The sequence below is a fragment of the Diadema setosum genome, unplaced genomic scaffold (genome assembly GCF_964275005.1).
Source record: "Diadema setosum unplaced genomic scaffold, eeDiaSeto1 scaffold_25, whole genome shotgun sequence".
Taxonomy (NCBI): Eukaryota; Metazoa; Echinodermata; class Echinoidea; order Diadematoida; family Diadematidae; genus Diadema; species Diadema setosum.
In genome coordinates this window covers 148,528-170,474 of record NW_027307652.1, presented here as the reverse complement: position 1 = coordinate 170,474, position 21,947 = coordinate 148,528, and the positions used below count along the sequence as shown (strand labels likewise).

Genomic DNA, 21,947 nt, shown 5'->3' with positions numbered 1-21,947 from the left:
TCTAAACACATTTGAAACCTGTATGTTCATCCTATTGCGATCAGGAATCGAATCATTGGTTTTAAAAAAATCGGAACACCTTAATTTGTCGGTCATGACAAATTACAATCTCTATGGTTTTGTGAAACGATTCTTCGTCCTGTAAGGGCATTGTCTATACGTGTGCAAAATATGTGAAAGATAGGACAGAAGGTTGTGTTCACCAAGATGCAGGATGAAACATTTATGACGTTTGTCTCTACTTTACATACCGGTACCCAAGATGTGTCCGATCAAGAAGTTGTTATGTTATATAATAATGTATATGACACGAAGTAAACATGTTCAAAATATGGTTGTGATAGGGGCCGTTTTTTTTTTTTATATAGTTATTGCAAAGAAAGTTGCAGAAAGAAAGAAATATCTCAGTACATCGAAGATAAGCTTTAATTTCAACCAGGTTTTCTAACGTGATCGCAATATTGCATGAAAAAAACGAAGGGCACACAATAGCGCAAAGTCTCAGCTACAACATATTAGAATCTGGGAGAAATTACTGAAGGGTGAGTGAGCAAGTGCTTGATTAAGGGGATCATGTCAATTTTCACTTCTAATCCCGACATCGTGTGAAAACACGAAGGACGCTCACACTACTGCTCAAAGTGTCAGCTACAACATATCAAAATGTGGGAGAAATTCACCTAAGGGTAAGTGAGCTAGTGCTCGATAAAGACAATCATGTCAATTTTCATATCTGGAAAAATTCCTTCCCATAGAGATAACAGGTAGGACCTACGTCATGAAGACACAGAAAGAAGCACCTGGTACGGCGTATGGCGTACGTTTGACTCCACTTTGCACAGGCTAGATGGCATCTGAGCAAAAAGCAGTTATTTTGTGTGATGATTCTCGTAAAATGGTTGTGTGTGCGAAATATGGGAGAGATAGGACATGTATTTGTAGTATTTATGATGATACATGGATAAATAAATAGACTGGCAGACCTGACTGTGGTCCATGCTTTCTCTGCATGTGTTCTGTTTGACTTTATTCATTACTCCTTTTGTGTGTGTATATAAAGTAGTACACTGCATGTGTGTATACACAGTACATTCTTCTTGTGTCATACAATCATAAGACTCTGTGTGTGTCCAGGGAGGTGAGACACCTCCCTGGTGTGTCATACACAAATCTGTTGTACTGAGTAGCCAGAGAGCCACATGGCTGTTATGGAAAGCCAGATATGTAAATGATATATAAGTCAGTCATAACATTATCATTGACCAAGTACTGGATACTACAGTATTCACTAAGATACAGGATGAGAAAATTGTGACCTTTCTCCCTATTTTACATACCCACCCTAACAAAAAAGTCCTGTGGTACTCCCTGTGGTACTTGTCGGTACCACACAATGTACCACACACTTGTAATGTTACCACAGGAACTGTGTGGTACTGTACCACAGGCTTGTAGGATACTCCCTGTAGTACTTGTCAGTACCACACAATGTACCACATAAATAAATGTTACCACAGGAACTGTGTGGTACTGTTTTACAGGCTCATGTGGTACTCCCTGTGGTACTGGTTGGTACCACACAATGTACAACACAAATATATGTTAACACAGGAACTGTGTGGTACTGTGTCACAGGCTCGTGTGGTACTCTGGGATGTACCACAGGGCAGTACCACAGGAAAGTACCACAGGACAGTACCACAGGACAATACAACAAGACTGTATACACACAAATTGTCCTGTGGTATTTTGGGACGTATACCACACAACAGTACCACATGAATTGTCCTGTGGTATTTTGGGACATACCACAGGAGAGTACAACAGGAAAGTACCACAGGACAGTACCACACGACTTGTTCTGTGGTATTTTAGGACGTACCACAGGACAGTACCACAGGGCAGTTCCACAGGACAGTACCACAGGAAAGTACCACAGGATAGTACCACAGGACAGTACCACAGGAATTGTCCTGTGGTATTTTGGGACATACCACAGGACAGTACCACAGGATAGTACCACAGGACAGTACCTCACGACTTGTCCTGTGGTATTTTGGGACGTACCACAGGACAGTACCACAGGGCAGTACCACAGGACAGTACCACAGGACAGTACCACAGGAAAGTACCACAGGATAGTACCACAGGACAGTACCACACGACTTGTCCTGTGGTATTTTGGGACGTACCACAGGACAGTACCACAGGGCATTACCACAGGACAGTACCACAGGACAGTACCACAGGAAAGTACCACAGGATAGTACCACAAGACAGTACCACAGGGCAGTACCACAGGACAGTACCACAGGAAAGTACCACAGGATAGTACCACAGGACAGTACCACACGACTTGTCCTGTGGTATTTTGGGACGTACCACAGGACAGTACCACAGGACAATACCACAGGGCAGTACCACAGGACAGTACCACAGGAAAGTACCACAGGATAGTACCACAGGACAGTACCACACGACTTGTCCTGTGGTATTTTGGGACGTACAACAGGGCAGTACCACAGGACAGTACCACACGACTTGTCCTGTGGTATTTTGGGACATAGGCCTACCACAGGACAGTACCACAGGAATTGTCCTGTGGTATTTTGGGACGTACCACAGGATAGTACCACAGGACAGTACCACACGACTTGTCCTGTGGTATTTTGGGACGTACCACAGGACAGTACCACAGGGCAGTACCACAGGGCAGTACCACATCACAGTACCACAGGAAAGTACCACAGGATAGTAACACAGGACAGTACCACATGACTTGTCCTGTGGTATTTTGGGACGTACCACAGGACAGTACGACAGGAATTCCTGTGGTAATTTTCGATGTATACCACAGGAGAGTACCGCAGGAACTGTCCAAAATCCCACAGGAAAATCATAATATGGTGCTATTCCACACAGAAGGATATTCTTTTTTTTTTCTTAACATTTTATACCAGAGGACTATCACATCAGGAGAATATCAAACAACAGTACCACACAGGAGTACCACACAGGAAAATTGTAAGGCAGAATCAACTGAAATCTATAACAAAAATACAAACAAAAAAGCACATATTAATATTCCTCAATTAATTGATAGATGACTAATTATGCTGTGAATCATAACAATTGATTTGCCATTACTTATCCTGTCCTATACTCGTACAGTATTACCTATTTAGTGAAAGTGCTGATGTAAAGCATGAAAAAATTCATAAGGACTTCTGTGGTACTCCTGTGGTACTTCTGTGGTACTCCTGTGGTACAAATTTTTACATAGCTCATGAATATTCATAAAAAGCACTCTAGATTTTAGAAAATACATATATGACTTAAAAAGTCAAAGTATTAATGATGGAACTTACTTTGAACTTTATGAAAGATTGTCTAATTATGTTATGTTATTCCCAATATCATAGATATCATTATGAAAGTGTAATTTCATATCTTGATAATAAAGTATAATCGAGTTAGTAACCATGCCTTAATGCTTTACGGATAGACGGCCATATATATGTGTACTGATACGGTCGATGGCTACCTAGGAATAGAATATGACTATATAGATCTATTATAGGACTAGATTGGCACTTGGCCATTAGACTCTCGTTTGAGGTTATGTGTTAGGAGTAGGACAGGTTATTAAGTAGGGTCATGTTTGTCCTGAAATCCATCACTCACCTATCACGTATATTCCTTGATATGTGGCTAAAATTCTCCCAGATTTTTTTTTTCGATCTATCCTGTGTGGTACTCTCCTGTGGTACCATGGAAATGCTGTGTGGTACTGCCCTGTGGTAATGCTGTGTGGTAATGATCGACCTGTGGTACTGTCCTGTGGTACTGTCCCAAAATACCACAGGACAGTTCCTGTGGTACTGTTCTGTGGTACTAGTCCTGTGGTACGTCCCAAAATACCACAGGAATTCCTGTGGTACTGCCCTGTGGTACGTCCCAAAATACCACAGGAATTCCTGTGGTACTGTCCTGTGGTACTGTTCTGTGGTACCGGTCCTGTGGTACTTTCCTGTGGTACTGCCCTGTGGTACGTCCCAAAATACCACAGGAATTCTTGTGGTACTGTCCTGTGGTATGTCCCAAAATACCACAGGACAATTCCTGTGGTACTGTCCTGTGGTACTTTCCTGTGGTACTGTCCTGTGGTACCGTCCTGTGGTAATTACCACAGGAGTACCACAGGACTTTTTCGTAAGGGCAAGATGGTGTCCGATCAAGTACATTGTAGTTGTTATTTTGTGAAATAATGTACGTGACATGAACTAAACATGTGCAAAATATTGGGGTGATGGGGCTGTTTTTCATGTGTTTCTGCAAAGAAATTTGCAGAAAGAAATAATTATGCAGACCGATTTTTCGGTCAACGGCTACCCATGAAAGGGGGAAATGTACCATTCATCGCCGAAGCTTTGAGAATATTATGTGAAGACAAAGTTGTGCGTAACTTGTTTCATGACATAAGGCTGTTCGTACATACAGTTACGAAAAACTTACGAGCGACTGGTGATCAGTTCTGGATTGCTATAGTTATCAGAATTTCAATAATTCAGCACAAGAACTGATCACCAGTCGGTCGAAAGTTGTTGGTGACTTTACGAACAGCTTGAAACACCCCCAAATTCTCGGGCTTGTGCTTCCATGGTACGCGTCTCGCGCACAGAGTGGTCTCGCGGTGCTCCCTCCATGATCCACACAGTGCTTGCATGCGTGGAGTGTACGTACCAAAGAGTATAGAAGCGTATGCGTGCGCTACTATGCTCGCACGCTTATGCTGTTACCCACTCCGTCCACGCGTAGTACGGGGTTGGAGATCGATGGTGTCTGTCAATCATTACGTGAGCTACTGCGTGGCAGCGCAGCGACGGGCTCACAAATACGACTTCTGAAGACCTTTGAGACTGACGGTTTAAGTAGTTTGGAGTTCGAGTACCAGGTGGGTATTAGTCTGTAAACGCAGGCGGCATGCCTAAATACAGATGTTTGGGTTTTTAGAACAAAATTTCATGTGTGTCGTCGTGGTGCTGTTAGTGTTAGTGGCTATAAACGTTAGAGTCTATCAGTACTATCAGTATCACTCTGATGTGTTCAGTAGTGTCTGGGGACAAGCCCATCGTATCCACCACAGCTAGCTCAGGCCCTATACGTGTCCGAAGCTAGCTGTTGTAGTGCGTACACCGTGCGTCAAATGTCAGAAGTATCAGGAAGGAAGTTGCGAAGTTTTTAACGTTAGACAAGACCGCGTTTCCTGAATGGACAAGGTGTGAGCCATATCATGATTTGCTATTACTAGGAAGGCTAAGTTCCAAAGAACCTACGTTAAGAGTTGACGTTGACTAAGAGGGCTTACTCCCGTGATTCGCTTCTGGGCGACATGCGGACGCCATTATTTTAATGCGTAGCTAATAAAAAACACCACGACCAGGGTCCCGTTGCATAAAACTTTTTTAGCAACCTTAAAAAATTCAGGTTGGGATTTGCCCAACCTAACCAATTTTTTAAGGTTGTTGAAATATAACGTTACTTAGCCTGGACCTTGTTTTGTCATACAGAAGTATCATTCCTGTTTAATCATGAAGTGTAACTGAAGAAAAGTAATTTATTTTCCAATATGCAGTCCCAGAATTACACATCACAAGCTTGACTTTGACCTAATTTCACTGAGTTTCTGACCGTGTTGTAACAGTAGGTAGGGTTTCCCTGTGTGTGTATGCACAGTAAGAAATGTGTTTTTAAGCAAGATTTTAAGTTTAAAAGATGGTTTTCCTTTGTTAAAAGAATTGTTTAGATTGCAGGAACAGTAAAACAATTTTACAAAGATTTGTATAAAAAATTTGGGTGTTGTGCCTCATATTCCTCTCAAGTATGTATTTTCAGAATGTGTGTACGCGTACCTTACATTATTAGTGTTCTCTCCTTAACACAAGGTCCTCACAGGACCAGGAAAATGTGCTTGTTATAATGAAACCTTGTTATATCAGGGTTACAAAAATAATACAATACAAATTGAAATTACAATCTAGGACCACAAAAAAATTACCTTGTTAATATAATGAACTTCGTTACATCAGTGCTAATTTTAGAGAGTTCACTGTAGAGCCTTGTCTACAAGTATTGTAATGTTTGTATTTTTCTTTTCTTTTCTTTCTGCAGGTACTGGTTGCCTTGGAAGGAGATTTGTGTTGGTCTTGTTGAAAGTACGTTTATGTTTGTGTTTGTTCTTTGTTGAATCATCTTCATCCTACATTTCATCTCATACCATTTCACCTTCATCCTTGAATATTCACTGAATATTCACTGAGATTTCATCTGGAAATTCATCCTGGAATTCACGAACTCATCCCTGAAATATCTGAAATATACCTGAAATACCTGGACTTTACCTGAAATACCTTAACTTGAACTTTACCTGAAATACCTTAACTTGAATTTGAAGAAAGCTGAGAACAGAAAACTTCTGAGTGCGTGAGAATAAGACAGTATCAGAAGGAGAGAAAGTTTCAGAATCAGAGGCAGAAAGAGTTAGAAAGAGTCAAAGAGGAAAAGAGTGAAATCAAAGAGAGGAAGAGTGAGTGTTGATGAAAAAAGAGTAAAAATTAAACAGAATAATAGTTTTAAGGAGTGTTTGAATGAAAGAGTGCTTTCTTTAAAAGGATAGTTAAAAACTGGAAAGAGAATTGTCGTAGAGAAGGCGAGAAGTTTGCTTAAAAATTGAAAATAGAAAGTTAATTTCAGAAAAGGTGTTTAAGAGTCCAGAATACACTGAAAGATTATTAAAGAGTGCTGTCTTAAGACAAAAGCATTATAGTGTCATAAACGTAACTAGGGTAGACAATATTTGCACCTTCAAGGTTTATTTGATATTTGATATATTCTGCATTGAAAGTTGCTGCAAATAATTGAACTGCAGTTGACAAGAGTTGATAGCTAGGAGTTAATATTTTGAAGGAATTGTTAAAAGTGTGAGAAACAATTTATGAGGTGAGGCAAGAAGTATACTAAAGATTTTATGTAAAAATATTTCTTGGTATTTTGAGTCTTGAATTTTCGTTAATTGTTAATACAATAAAAGAATAATTGAAGAGTGCCATCTTCAGATAAAAGCATTCTGGTCAGTAAACAAAGGGAGAGACATTAATATTGCACCTTCAAGGGCTATTTATAATTATTGGGCTGTGAAAACAAAAGCACAATTAGTAAAAGACATACCTTTATTGCAAAAGGAGTCATCTCAAACCAGAAACATTACTGTTTCTATGTTTCTGTAATTGTCAGTGAAAACAAAGAATAATTGGTGAAATTGAAATTTTTGTTGCGAAAAGGCCTACCCTAAGAGAAAAACATATAAGGGAGACTGATTATTGTGCAGTTAAGGCAAAAGCATAATTGGTAAAATTGAAACCTTTATTGCAAAGAACATAATCTTGAAATAAAGGCATCTTGAGATAAAGGCATCGGTCAAATTAAATGTTACAGAATTGAAGCTGAAATTTCTGTTGGCAGATACCGTAAAAGGAAATTGGCATAGCTTTTCCATAAAGTAGGAATTGAAGCACGTAACAGACAAAGAGTGCCACCTGTTGCTGGAAAGAAGCAAACGTACAAATATCCCCACCTGTTGGTAGAAACATTATATGGATCAGTGTCGCAGCTTACTGCTGGAATTTATATTTCAGTGAAATATAGTACATGTACTGTACACTTGTGTTAGTGCAACTTTCAAAGCTGTTCAATCCAACAATTCTGTTATCAATCGCAGTACTAGTGGAGTAGGTGTGATTCATAAAAGCATAGTGATTCAAGGAATATAACTGTGTTGATTGAACTGTTGGTTGATACATTTATTGAGTAATAGGTACCATATACTTTCAAAGATTCGAAAGCCCTGTAATTTGACAATGGAAGCAAGTGAATTCAAGATTGTTATTGGTGATATCCTAGATATTCTCCATAGTTGCGACTTGATGAGAAATGTAGAGGTCAGTGAATGTGATGCATGTTGCAATGTGATCAATGAAAATGAAAGCAGAGTACCATGTGAGGATTGTGGCAAGCAGTTTCATGTGATGTGTACAGGGACCAATTCTCATGAGGCTAGAATGTGTGATGCAAGGTTGATTTGGGTATGTTCAGCATGTGGAAGCAATAATATTGCCCATCGCATCTTTGACAAAATTGGCATTCCCTGTCATTTCAATAGATACGTGCTTCTCGAAGACCTTGGTCATGAAGATTTTCATGTTGATGTTTCACTTTCATCATGCAAGAGCAACCAGAGAAAGAAACCAACGAAGAGGCTAAAAAAGAGGTATGTGAGAAGAAAGAACAAACGTGGTGTTCTAGAAATGACAAATGTGTGTGTGAGGGAAAGAGCAAATTGTGAGAGAGATGAATCAGATCCGACATTCACTACAAATCTCACTGGGAGGCAATTTCAACCATTAGAAACTGCAGTTGATGATGGTTGGACAACTGTGAAATCAAGGAAGACAAAAATGATTGAGAAGGCCAAACTGACAACATCCCAAACAATGACTGACAATCCTAAGACCAAGACCAGTAACAAGAGCTCAGTGAGATCAGTAAATGGTGTGATTCTCCAACCTGGTGTGACCTACATTGGCAAAGCAATGAAAGCCTACTATCTTGAAAAACAGAGAAGAGCCAAGACCAGCAAAGGCAAGAAATCAAAAGTAGAAACAAGGCAAGAAGAACATGGTGAACTCGTGAAGCGAAATATGAATGCAAACTTGGACACAGGACGAAATGATAGTCTGCAGGTATATACTGAATCTGTGTTGAATGTATATTCAAAGTGTGTTCAGTCACCTCATGTTATGGCAAAATACTCTGAGCAAATCTATGCAAAAACACAGAGAAGTTGGGCTGATGTGGCTAAAAGCACTCCGAATATGACTAATGAATGTTTCGTGCTGAATGGTGATCAGGCTACATGTGTCTCTGTCCTTTCCACAGACATTGAAAAGGAAGTTTGGAATGTAAACAGGCTCTATGGAGGTGGAAATGCACGGCAACCAAGAAAGAAAGGTCGTTTCACGAAGATCCGCAACAAACAAAGTGTGCCACCAGTGAAAAATGCTGACTCACAGGTGCGTAATAATGAAAAGGTGAAACATGACATTCCTGAAGGAGAACATGCAGCAAAGAATGAAAAGTTGTGTAAGAATAAAATATCTGACTATGAGGAAAGTATTTCCACAAGTAGAGATAACACAGGCTCGAATGATATGTCCGAAGTGAAATGTGACAGAATCCAGAATGTGCATGAACTAAACCCATGTTACAGTGAAACAAAAGGTGTTGAAGGTGACAGTCAAATATCAGTGAAAGAATTGTTCTCTATGAATTCTTTTACAAATGTAAATGTTCACTCTCCATGTCACAGACCTGTTTCAGGTACACAAAACATGTATGTTCAAGTTTGTGATGAATCAATATTCCTGCCTGATCGTGAAAAAATTACTAATCCATCTGATTGCATAGTAACGAATGATGATTCTGCAAAAAGTGTTGACCACTATTATTCATATGATGTTCAGGAATCGACAGTACTTATATTAGATGATGAACCAGCTGCAAATAATTTAGAGACTGAAGAACGTGTGTTTGAGCCTGTTTCTCTTTCAGATTCTGAATGTGGTGGAAGGCAATCATATTCTATGACCAAAACAATCGCACAAGGAAATTTTAATCAAGGTGATCAACGATTTGGTTATACTGCTGGCAAACAATGTGCATGTAATTCTCTTGTGGCTGTTCTCTACACTCAAACTAAAAATGGAATGGAAATGAGACCTTGTGATCTTGATCAGATTCTGACACTCGGGAATGAGTTGTATTATTACATAAAGAAGGATTCACCATTGAATGAAGAGCTTGTAATGATAGATGAATTACCCAAGGAACTTCATATTCTGGATGAAAACTTTCAAATAACCTATGCTGAATCAAAATATGGTGTGTTGGATGGAAATCAAAACAATTTGTCAAATTTTGGTGCTTTGTCATTGAACCAAGCATTAGAACAAGAACTATGCAGATATGATGCATGTCTTATGAATTTTGCTGAGAGTGCATTTGCAATCATTAGACATGACAAGGGTTATTATGTGTTTGATTCTCATTCCAGAAGTCATGATGGATACTTGGTGCAAGATGGGTGCAGTGTATTGCTTAGCATTTCATCATGGCAAGGTGTACAGGTACACTGTTTGAATTTGGCAAAATCAATGGCATGTGATTTACGTACTACTCAGTTTGAACTAACTGGTCTGGCATTAGAATCGAATTCTAAGAAAACTGCATTGACAGCTAGTAGCTTCAAGAGATCAAACCCAGTAAATACTGCATGTGGGAATACAAATGATCAAAATAGCAACATTTCAAAACATTGTGATCATGTTAAAGGAATTAACAGTGATGGCTGTAAAACTCAAAATGAAACAAAGAAAAACAGAGAATATGTAAACAGTGATGACTATGGAAATACGAATGAAGTTGAATTTGTTTCAGTTGAGAAGACAACAGAAAGAAGAGATCGAAATTTCAAATTTGTTCCAATTACATATGCAGACAAGCAGTGTTTGTGCAACAAATTGAATGTCAGTTACAGTGGTGCTGCCAGTGAATCAGTGCACGATAGAAATGAAAGTTTGTGTATGAGGAAACCTGTAAATATCAAGAGAGTTACAGGTGATGGCAACTGCTTTTACAGAAGTATTGCTCATGTCGTTACTGGCAGTGAAGGAAATCATTCCATGCTCAGGAAATCCAATGTGGCACATTTACTGGAAACGGGTGATTTATTTGAAAATGTAATAGACACAGTGAAATATCAGAATGTCAGGGACTTCGTACTTCAAGAGAAATTGATGGATTTAGGAACATGGGCTGGTCACACTGATATTAGTTCAATGGCACATATGCTAGATCGTGATATATATGTGTATGATGATCGAACAGAAAATTGGCAAATATTGTCTGCAAGGAAACCTGGGTCCTATAACAAAGTAACAACTGAAAGAGGCATATATATTCTGTTCACTGGAAGCAATCATTTTGATGCAGTTGAAAGTGTTACTGCTTCTCAGTCTAGTACTTTGGATGAAAAATTACCTGTTTTTCATGTGAATTCAGATACAAGTGTAAAAAGTAAGAAGGAAATTCATGGTGAATCATCTAAGATGACCGAAAACGTGGCATTGAAGAAAGGCAGTGTTAGAGCGACGAAAATGATGTCTAAACAAATAATGGTGTCAGACTTGCAAGAGACACAAATTCCATTACAAAACACATGTGCACAAACAGTAAATGTTGACATTGGTACGTCTGAGGTGAAACAAGTGGGAGAAATGAAAAAGATTAATCTCATGTACACACCAGTGAATAAATCTGACAGAGAGAAGCTTTGTTGCAAATTAAGCATAAAGGTTAGTGGCAAATGTAGCAGTAGAGATGTGCAAAAAGATATTTTAGAAAATGGTAATATTACTGTCCTGTCACAACCATTGACTCTTTATAGAATTACTGGTGATGGAAATTGCTTTTACAGAGCTATATCATATGTCACATGTGGCAAGGAAGATTCACATCGTGATGTTCGAAAAGCAATTGTTAAGCATATTTTACAGAACAAGCAAGATTATGTAAGCCTTTTAAGATCAGGTTACACAGATATTGTAAAATACATTGCAAAGGAAAGAGTATTCAACAATGGCACATGGGCTACAGAATTGGAAATAATGGCCTTATCAAATCTACTAGATACTGATATTTATATATATGAAGAAAACTGTTCAAAATGGAAATTATTTGGTGCAAGCAAACTACAGTTTGGAATTGTTACATCACAAAGAGGTATTTACTTGCAACACACAAATGGCAATCATTACGATGTTGTGGAATCTGTGTGTCCAAAGATCCAAACGTCAAGTTCATGCCAAAAGTTGTCAAGATCACAAAATATTACTGGTGTGGGAACACCTGTGACAGAAAATAGAAAATACACAACAAAGAGGAAAGCTACAAAACCTGTAAGTGATTGTCAAATCAATGTGTTAAACAATGAAGTATTAGAGGATGACATGGAACCTGCCGTTAAAATGAGTAGGCACACTGAAAAATGTGAAGATATTGAAACTACAATGCAAGCTACAAAAAGGAAGAAACGAAGAAAAAAAAGTAATGCCAATGTTACCAGACGAAAAAATAGGGGTCGAATGAGATCACAAAGAAAGAAGAAAAAAAAAGAGCAAAAGCAATTAGAGACCGAAATTTTTTCAAATGATCAGCCTTTATTATTCCGTAAATTTAAAAAAGCAGCTGCAGAGAAAGTGAAATATCAAACAGATATACCTTACAGGGTGGAAAAGAAAAATAAAATTAAGAAGAGACGAAAAGACAAGTATTTGTTGGACCCCACTTATAGAGAAATTATCAAGAAAGCCACAAGCACAAAGGAGAAAGCTAGATATCAACGCAATGCTTCATTTCGAGAAAAGGTCAAGAGAAAGATGAGGGCAAAGATGAAAGCCAAATATAAAAACAATGCTTCATTCAGAGAAAGGCTGAAGAAAATTAGGAGAAAAATTTCAAAGATTAAGTACAAGGCAAATCCTGTGTATAGACAGCAGGTTGCGATGAAAAACATGAAACGAAAAAAGCAAGAAAAATTGGATATGAGAAATTGTGATTATGTTTTGAAAAAATTTAGGGAAATTGTCTCACACGGCCCTGAATATGTATGTTGTGTATGTTTGAAATTATTATTCAAAAATCAAGTATTGAAGTGCATAAAAGCAAAATATCATGATTCAAAATGCTTAAAAGAAGAGTACTTGCATACATGCAGAGATGACTGTGATGTTGACTGTCAAATAGTGAAGTCACCAAGAAATTTTTTATGGATTTGTTACACTTGCCACAGGAAATTATTAGCTGGTAATATGCCTGCTGAAGCTAGTAGAAATAACTTAGAATTACATGATATTCCTGCGGAACTTGGAAATCTGAATCAGCTGGAAACGCATTTGATTGCTCTAAACATTCCATTTATGAAAATTTTGAACCTGCCTAAAGGAGGACAATATGGAGTACATGGTCCAACAGTTTGTGTACCTTCACGCACAGATGAAACTGTAAAGATATTACCTCGACCAGAGACTGATGATCAATTAATTCGCGTAAAACTGAAAAGGAAGTTGTCTTATAAAGGACATCATGAATATCAGTTTGTCAAGAAAAAGAATGTGCTAGCTGCATTGGAATATTTGAAGAAAAATAATAAGTGGTATTTTGATATTGTTATTGATAATGATTGGAGCTCTGATTTATCAGAGAAAAATAGTGAAACAGCTTGTGTTAAACCATTGAATTCAAGTGAAACTAATAATGATGACGATGATGTAGAGGATGATCAAGATGGACGATTGCATGGCATTCAGTTGGACACCTGTTTGCAGAAGGTTGATATGAGGCAAGAGGTGCTTGATCAGTTTTTTGATGATATTATATGCTGTGCACCTTGTGAAAAGAATAGCCCTGTGTCGCTGTTGATGGATAAGAGTAATGAGGCAAAATGTTTTCCTGCTCTATTTCCAACAGGCCAGCCAACATTTCATGACACCAGGTTCATTGATGTAACACTTGGTCGTTACTTACATAATCGTCTGATGCATGTAGACAACAGATTTGCGAAAAATACAGAATATATCTTTTATGCTCAGTGTATTTATGAACTGCAACAAATACTTTCTAATGTTTCTATAGCTCTCAGAAAAAGCTCAGAGGAAATAGATAATTCCATATCGATGCAATGTTCAGATCTTAAAGATGCAAGAAAACTTCATGAGATTCTGGATTCTAATAAAGGATACAAATTTCTGAAACAAATACGAGGAACACCTCCATACTGGCAATCCACACAGAAAGATGTTTTAGCAATGGTTAGACAACTTGGAAAGCCTACATGGTTCGCATCATTTTCATCAGCTGAAATGAGATGGCCTGAAGTTATTAACACATTGCTAAATCAACAAGGTGATAGAAGAAAAGCAAATGATCTAGATTGGACAGATAAATGTAATTTATTAAAGTCAAATCCTGTAACAGTAGCTCGTATTTTTGATAAACGCTTTCATGCATTTTTGAACAAAGTGATTCTTTCTGAGGCAGAACCTATTGGCAAGATTGTTGACTACTTCTACAGAATTGAATTTCAACAAAGAGGATCTCCACACACACACTGTTTATTCTGGGTTGAAAATGCACCTAAGCTGGGTATTGACGAAGATGAAACTGTCATAGATTTTGTGAATAAATACATTTCATGCAATATTCCATGTGACGACGACGATGAGGAACTATATGAAATAGTAAAGAATGTTCAGCTTCACTCCAAGAAACATTCAAAATCATGCCAGAAAAAGGGAACTACCTGTAGATTTAATTTTCCAAGACCACCTTCTGAGAAAACATTTGTTGTAAAGCCTGATGATAATCCAGAAGTTAGTGATGAAGCTCAAGATATTCTGTCTACAGTAAAGAATTCATCATGTGTGGAAGGGAAATATGATAATGCTAAACAGCTCTTTGAAGCTCTTGGGATGTCACAAATGGAATTTGAAGATGCCTATAATGCTGTAGCCAGAAAGGAAGATATAGTCATGAGAAGAGATCCAAAAGATATATGGGTGAACCAATATAATTCATTCCTACTCAGAGCTTGGAATGCCAATATGGATTTGCAGTATATAACAAATGAGTATGCCTGCATTGTTTATGTTGTGTCATACATGTCAAAAGCAGAAAGAGAGATGGGTTTGCTCTTGAAAAATGCAGAAAGTGAAATGAAAGAGGGCAATGAAGATGCTAGAAAAAGTATGAAACAAATAGGATATGTGTATATGCAAAACCGTGAAGTTTCAGCGCAAGAAAGTGTGTATCGTGTTTGTAGCCTGAGATTGAAAGAGTGCTCAAGAAAAGTAGAGTTTATACCTGTTGGGCCAAACCCTGTGAGAATGAGTTTGCCATTGAGTGTTATTCAAAGCAGACGAGATGATGATGATAGGAGTCCATGGATGCCAAACAGAATTGATAAATATAAAGCCCGACCTGATGGTTTTGAATTTGAAAATATGTGTTTAGCCGCATTTTGTTCCAAGTATAGACTACTCAGTGAATCTGATATAAAGGGTAAGAAACAGAAACAGAATGTGTTCAAATTGAGAGATCAGCTGGGCTATGTGCAAAAACGAACAAGAACCAGTGATGCTGTAGTGAGATATCCTCGTTTTTCACCGACTGTAACCCCTGAAAAGTATTATCAGAGTATACTGCAACTATATCTGCCATTCCGTACTGATAAACAGTTAAAACCTGATCAATTTTTGACATACCAGGAATTTTATCAAAATGGATTTGTAAAAATGTTTAACAAGAATTTGGAAAGTGTCAAAAGCATTGTCAATGAAAATCTCGGGCAGTATGAAAAAAATGCTGATACAATTGATCAAGCACAAGAATATCTTGAAAAATTTGGTTCACAAGAAGATGCATGGGGTTTACTCTGTCCAGAAACAGAAGTTGAAAGACATGAAACAGCCAAAATCCGTGAAGAACTTGAAGATGCTGATAATGAATTTATTATCCCAGATCTTGAGTCTAAATCTCAGGAGAAAGGGTCATACGGCATAGAATTTCGATCATGTAGCATTTCAAGAGAAGACAGTAATGTCTTATTAAGAACTTTAAATAGCAAGCAGCAAAAGGTGTTCTACAGAATACGAAAGTGGTGTCTTGACAGAGTTAACGGGAAAAAACCAACAACATTTCAGATATTTGTGACAGGTGGTGCTGGAACAGGAAAAAGTCATCTAGTGCAATGCATATGTAATGAAGGGACAAGAATTCTTAGCAGAATGATGCATAATCCAGATGATATTTCAATTATGAAAGTAGCTCCAACTGGAATTGCAGCCTACAACATTGATGGTAGTACTATTCATAATGCTCTTTCCATACCCATTTCTGCTACACTACCTTACCAACCCCTTGGAGAAGAAAAAATTAGCCACTTACGTAATCAGCTGGGTCAACTGCAGATACTAATAATTGATGAAATATCCATGGTTGATCAGAAGCTATTGTGGTATATACATGGACGTCTAAGGCAAATAAAGCAGACACGCGATGATGCTCCATTTGGAAAGGTTTCAGTTATTGCAGTTGGAGATTTCTATCAGTTACCTCCAGTAAAAGGTACTCCTTTGTATAAAGATACACTGCAAAGTTCTTTATGGACAGACAACTTCTCTATAATTAACTTGGATGAAATAATGAGACAAAAGGATGATGCAGAGTTTGCTGTTCTTTTGAACAAAATAAGGGTAAAAGGAAAGGAAGATGAACTATCTAGTGATGATATAGCAGTTCTTCAATCATGCCAAACTGGAGAACAGTGTGAGGATGCATTGCATATATATTCTTCAAACAAACAAGTAAATGACTGGAATAAGATAATGCTTCACAAGAAATGCTCAAATATCATTTGTATTCATGCAGAAGATTCTGAACTCACTGATGAGGGTAAAAACAGAACATGTGGCAAACCACGGAGATGTACTAAAGCTTCCTTGCCTGGATATCTTTGGATAGCTGAGAATTCTAGGGTGATGCTTATCAAAAATGTGAATGTGGCGAAAGGTTTATCAAATGGCTGCATTGGCACTGTAACCGACATAGTAAGAATAAATGAAAATACTAGACCTACAAGTGTGCTTGTGAAATTTGACAATGAAAAAGTGGGAACTCGGTCAATAGAAATGCAACAGGAATCAATTGGAAAAAAATATACGAGGAAACAATTTCCCTTGAAATTAGCATACGCATGCACCATACATAAAGTACAAGGCATGACAATGGAAAAAGCTGTTGTTTCTCTGAAAAATATATTTTTGCCTGGGCAAGCATATGTAGCTCTGAGCCGTGTTACATCATTATGTGGACTAACAATTGAAGACTTTGATCCAAAAGTTATGTATTGCAATCCAGCTGTAATGGAAAGTTTAGAGAACATGCCAACATTTGTTGATGAAACGAACGTTAACAATAATGTCTCGATTGCAACTATGAACATAATGTTACATAACATTCAAGGTCTTAAAGCACATTTCAAAGACATCCAATCAAATTTCCTCTTTAGAAATTCTGATATTATTTGTTTAACTGAAACCTGGCTTAATGATGACATTTTTGATGTGAATTTAGATCAGTTTAAAATGTACAATCAGCCTCGTTCAAGATCTTATTCAGATGAAAGTGCCTTATTTTCTGTCCTAAAAAATCAAGCACATGGTGGTGTTGCAGTGTACAGTAAAATCAAGTCTATCAGTAGGCTGGATTTACATGTCAATAATCTGGAATATATTACATTTGCAGTAACTTATCCTTCATTTCTTATTTCAGTGATATATAGACCTCCTAGATATAACAAGAAAGAATTTTGTAAGAAACTAAAGAGATTACTCATAGAATTGCAGCAAAGAAGTACAAAATGCATTGTTATTGGTGACTTCAATGAAAATCTCAGACAAGATTCAAGTGATTCATGTGTGCATAAATTGATGTGTTCTTCTGGATATCAACAACATGTACTTGATGCTACGACAGAAGGTGATACATTGATTGATCATGTATATAGCACAGGTATCGATACACTTCATGCTGAAGTTATTCCCCTTTACTACAGTTACCATGAAGCTATTAGAATACAGTTTTGATGAGTACTGTCGTGGGTTTATGCCCTCTTTATGGAATTCTGTGATTTGCCTCTAATAAGAAGAAGAAACGCAAGGCAAAGGAGGTAATGAAAATGTTTAATTATGTCCCTGAACAAAGAAAGATTTTGTATGCAAAATTCTAATTTACGTTCATGTGTTGTAATTCATATCAATGAACACACCGTACTTCATAATAAAACACAGAGTGACAAGTATTACTCGTCATGTTTTTAGCGCAAGATTTAACGTGGTCATGTACATGTATTTGTTGTGCACCACAAGTTTTGAATCCTTTTACATATGTCATTCTAACTAGTGCTAAAACCCCTGTTTCCTCAAAAGTTCATATTGTTTGATTGCTATCATTTATTAGCGTTTGGCAGCCATTGTGCAAGCAAAGAACTGGTGAAATAACACATCAGTCTTGGATTATACCCATATGATTAATATCCAATGGCTTTTCTTTAGCCTATTGAAGGTTGAACTGGCCTGTGTTTGTGCCTGACATGTCCATCCTTTCATCCAAGTGTTTCAGAGGTAAGTTTTTTCCTGTTCTTAAATCCTCTCTTATTCATCGCACTTGAGCCAAAGGCTCAAGTGAGCTATTGTGATCACTCTTCATCTGACATTAGTCTTGTGTCGTCCATTGTGCATCATGCATATTTTACATTTTCATCTTCTTGAAAATTCCATGACTAATTTTCACCAAACTTGACTGAAACCATTCTTTAAACAATAGACAATTTGTATGGAGTGCCAAGTGTCACATGGCTTAATTAATTTGTAACAAAATGCTGTAAAACATAACTTATTTGCAGCCCAAAATTTTTCGCGCATTGGGGCCAATGGCCTTTTTTTGTGATGTGCTTTCGATAATTGCCAGTGGCATACAACTCAAATAACATTCGTGAAATTGAGATGCACGTGAACATTCCTCTTTTCACAGTTGACCGTGTGACACTTGGCGCTCCATAGAAATTGTCCGTGGTGTGAAGCGTTGTTTCAATTGTACCATCTTTGTGAATTTGAGCCAGTGTGTTTGAAATACACACAAAAAAGCCTTTTAACGTGTTGAGGAAGGACTGATTTTGCTACAACAGGGATTTTCCATAAACACCTGCCCGAGTATACTCAAGACTCGTCCTCAACGGGTTAAAGTTAAAAGTCCATATGTAACCGTGCATCACAAAACAAACAAAAAGTCGCACTCCTTGATTTCATGTGAGGACTCAAGAAAGGTGAAACAGGTCAACCGAGGCAGTTTTAAGTTTTCAAATTTCTGGAAGAGCTATTCTTATACATTATCCTTAAGTTTGGAATCATAAATATGATGGGAAAGTGGGTTTCTAGCAGTTTTTGTGCAACCCTTTTTTGGTAAAGAAGTGTAGTCAGGCTTTTCTTAGAGGCCCCTTTTAATTTCTTGCAAATCCTTTGCACACTCTTCACTTTCAACTCTAATATCTTTTGAAGTGATGATGCTACTGCTTCGAAAGTTGACATTTCTTATGAACAGAATGTGTTAATCAAGCGTGCTTAATGTTAGCTGAATTTAGTAATCCCTTCATTGTTGTTGCTACAATGGTTTTCATCAAGGTTTTCGCCCCATTCATGGCATGGGTAGCACGGCTTAGTAAAGATTAAGTACTTGAATAGACCCTGTACTCAAATCCTTTTTTCTCCGTTCAAACTTTTCCAGTATGCGCTTTCTTTCCAATACTATTCAAATGGATTGTCCTAACCTATATAATATATAGGTTAGGAGAATCCATTTGAATTAAAGTTATTCATCATTTTAAAGCTTAGAGTCTGCTCTTTCACAATCTGCCTTTAACTAAAAACCTGTGTCTGGCGACTTTTTGTGTGTTTGGTGGTAAAGGGTCACATATCATCAACAGCTATCACACTGATTCTTTTCTCCCAGCACACAGCAAATATCATTTTTATGCACATATTTCAGCGATGTTGAAAGAGGTATTTCCAGCATTGGTAACAGTAAGTCTTTCATGTGTTTTCTTGCCAGGTCTTGCTCATTAGAGAAAACATGCCAGCTTTGCAGTATTTTCTTGATGTGGTACAGGGATTTAGAGTCTTCTGGTTGAAAGCCCAAATGAATCAGACCACCTGTGGATCACATCTATCTCTACTGTGTGGATGACTGTCAACCCTACATCAAACTGTATGGCATGCAAGGCACTCTCACTCAGTTTCCAACACCATGCCCTGAATGTAGCTGGGAAAGCATCTGCCAAAGTATGCCTTCTACACAGACTATGTGGCCATGACTGGGGAGCCGATTTTACCACCCTCTGCTCCACCGCCCTTGCCCTTGTCTGCGCTCCAGCGAAATACTGTGTCTCTGTATGGGGGCACAGCTGCCATACTACGAAAGTGGATGCCCATCTCAACTCTGCTCTCCACACAATCACAGGCAGCCTGAGACCAACCGCCACCCACCAGCTCTCTGTGCTAGCAGGCATTCCACCCCATTACCTTAGAGGAGAAGCCGCTACAAGACAGGCAGCACTAAAGGCTGCCACTGAAGAATGCCACCTCCACACCAAGATCCACATTGTCTTCCCTAGACAGCGTCTTGAAAAGCAGTGTACCTTTTGATAAGGCAAATTCCCTAGCTATAATATGCCACTTGATTGACATAATCAAGATTCTAGTTGATGTTCTAAACCTTGACGTATACAAGACATATTTTTATGGATAAGTTTGTGAATCAGACATTGTCTTTCATAGACCACATCAAACAAAACAATCTGCATCCGTTTAGCTATTTGCTTGTTTGAAAGAAGTCTACGAAAAGAGTGCTAGAGATATCATCTCTGGTGAATCACTGTTTACTCTTGCCTGGCATATATTACATCCCAGACATTGACATCAACAAAGATCTCATCACCCAACAAGGTAGCAGCATTCTTTCCTCCAATAGCCAGGACACAGATCTAGGGGAGGCTGATGCTGGTGTTCTTGTGCACCTATAGGATGCAATGAAATAAGGGTGTAGCAAAGAGTCAATATGCGAAGTAGACGCAGATGTGAACCCTTGCAATGGCATCAGCCAATCACTTAAATATCTGAGAACAGTTGATTGCCTTTGAAGCTGCGAAGAGATTCAAGTTCGTTGCTTCTCATGAGATTGCAAAAGTTCTTTAGTTCACACTGATGTGCTGCCTACCTGATGCAGAACTGTGTAATACTTGCTGCAGTCGACATTTCAATTCCCATTTCTCTCTTGAGCCCTCTTGGTTCTCGTATACATTTATATCCCACTCAATATTGTATAGGCGTTTTGTTGTTATATGATTTTCCTCTTCTTTCCTTCTTTTTTATCGTCACTGTTTCTTCTGCTAACCCAGTTTTGTCTCTATCTCTCCTCCCTCCCATACCCTTCTTTCCTTATTCTTATTTTTACCTCTACTCAACTATACCAATTTATTGTCTGGAACATGTTGTCCAGTTTTTCACCCTTTTTGGGAGTGGAAATATACATATATACTTTATACATTTTAGAATTCCCCATAATTAATTCAGTGCAACTCATATTTCAATATGTGCGCATTGTGTATATCTGACGAGGAGAAGGTCGTTGATCAGTATAGGCTTTGATGACCAAGTGCACGCAAGTGATCACTGAGGTGTTGATTGAGAATAGGAAATCAGCAGGTCTGATAATGTAGCACCGGTAATATAATTGTGTGAGCGGAGTGATGCGTATGAAAAAACATGAGAAAAAGAGCGAGTGAAAGTGACAAAGAGTGAAAGGGCGTGTGACAGTGAGTGAGGCAGGTGTCGAAAGAGAGTGTGTGAACACCGAACCCTGATCATCTGTGTTTTGGTTATGATCTTATGTTTACGGCTTGCTCAATTTTTAGGTCTACATGTCCTGTCGTATGACCTCGTTTCTTAATGTCAGTATTTTACGTGTTTCTTTTGTATGAAAACTTGTTTTGTAATATCTATTGTCTCTTTTACAATGTAATTCTATGTGCAATTCAGTCGTATGACTGCAAAAAATGAATACTTCAGTAAAACACCATTTATCTATCTATCTATCTATCAACCTTGTACACCTATTTATAATTGCCACTCCTTTACGTCTCTTAGGCTACGGTCACAACTCAG

At 38.0% G+C, this 21,947-nt stretch overlaps 1 protein-coding gene across 1 annotated transcript; it reads left to right on the top strand.

The window, feature by feature from the left end:
- The first annotated feature begins 7,916 nt into the window (after window positions 1-7,916).
- LOC140245730 (uncharacterized) lies at window positions 7,917-20,806 on the top strand. The gene is made up of 3 exons (XM_072325263.1): window positions 7,917-9,198; window positions 20,047-20,418; window positions 20,694-20,806. The coding sequence occupies exons 1-3, from the start codon at window positions 7,917-7,919 to the stop codon at window positions 20,804-20,806; spliced, it is 1,767 nt and encodes a 588-aa protein (XP_072181364.1).
- Window positions 20,807-21,947: the final 1,141 nt, after the last annotated feature.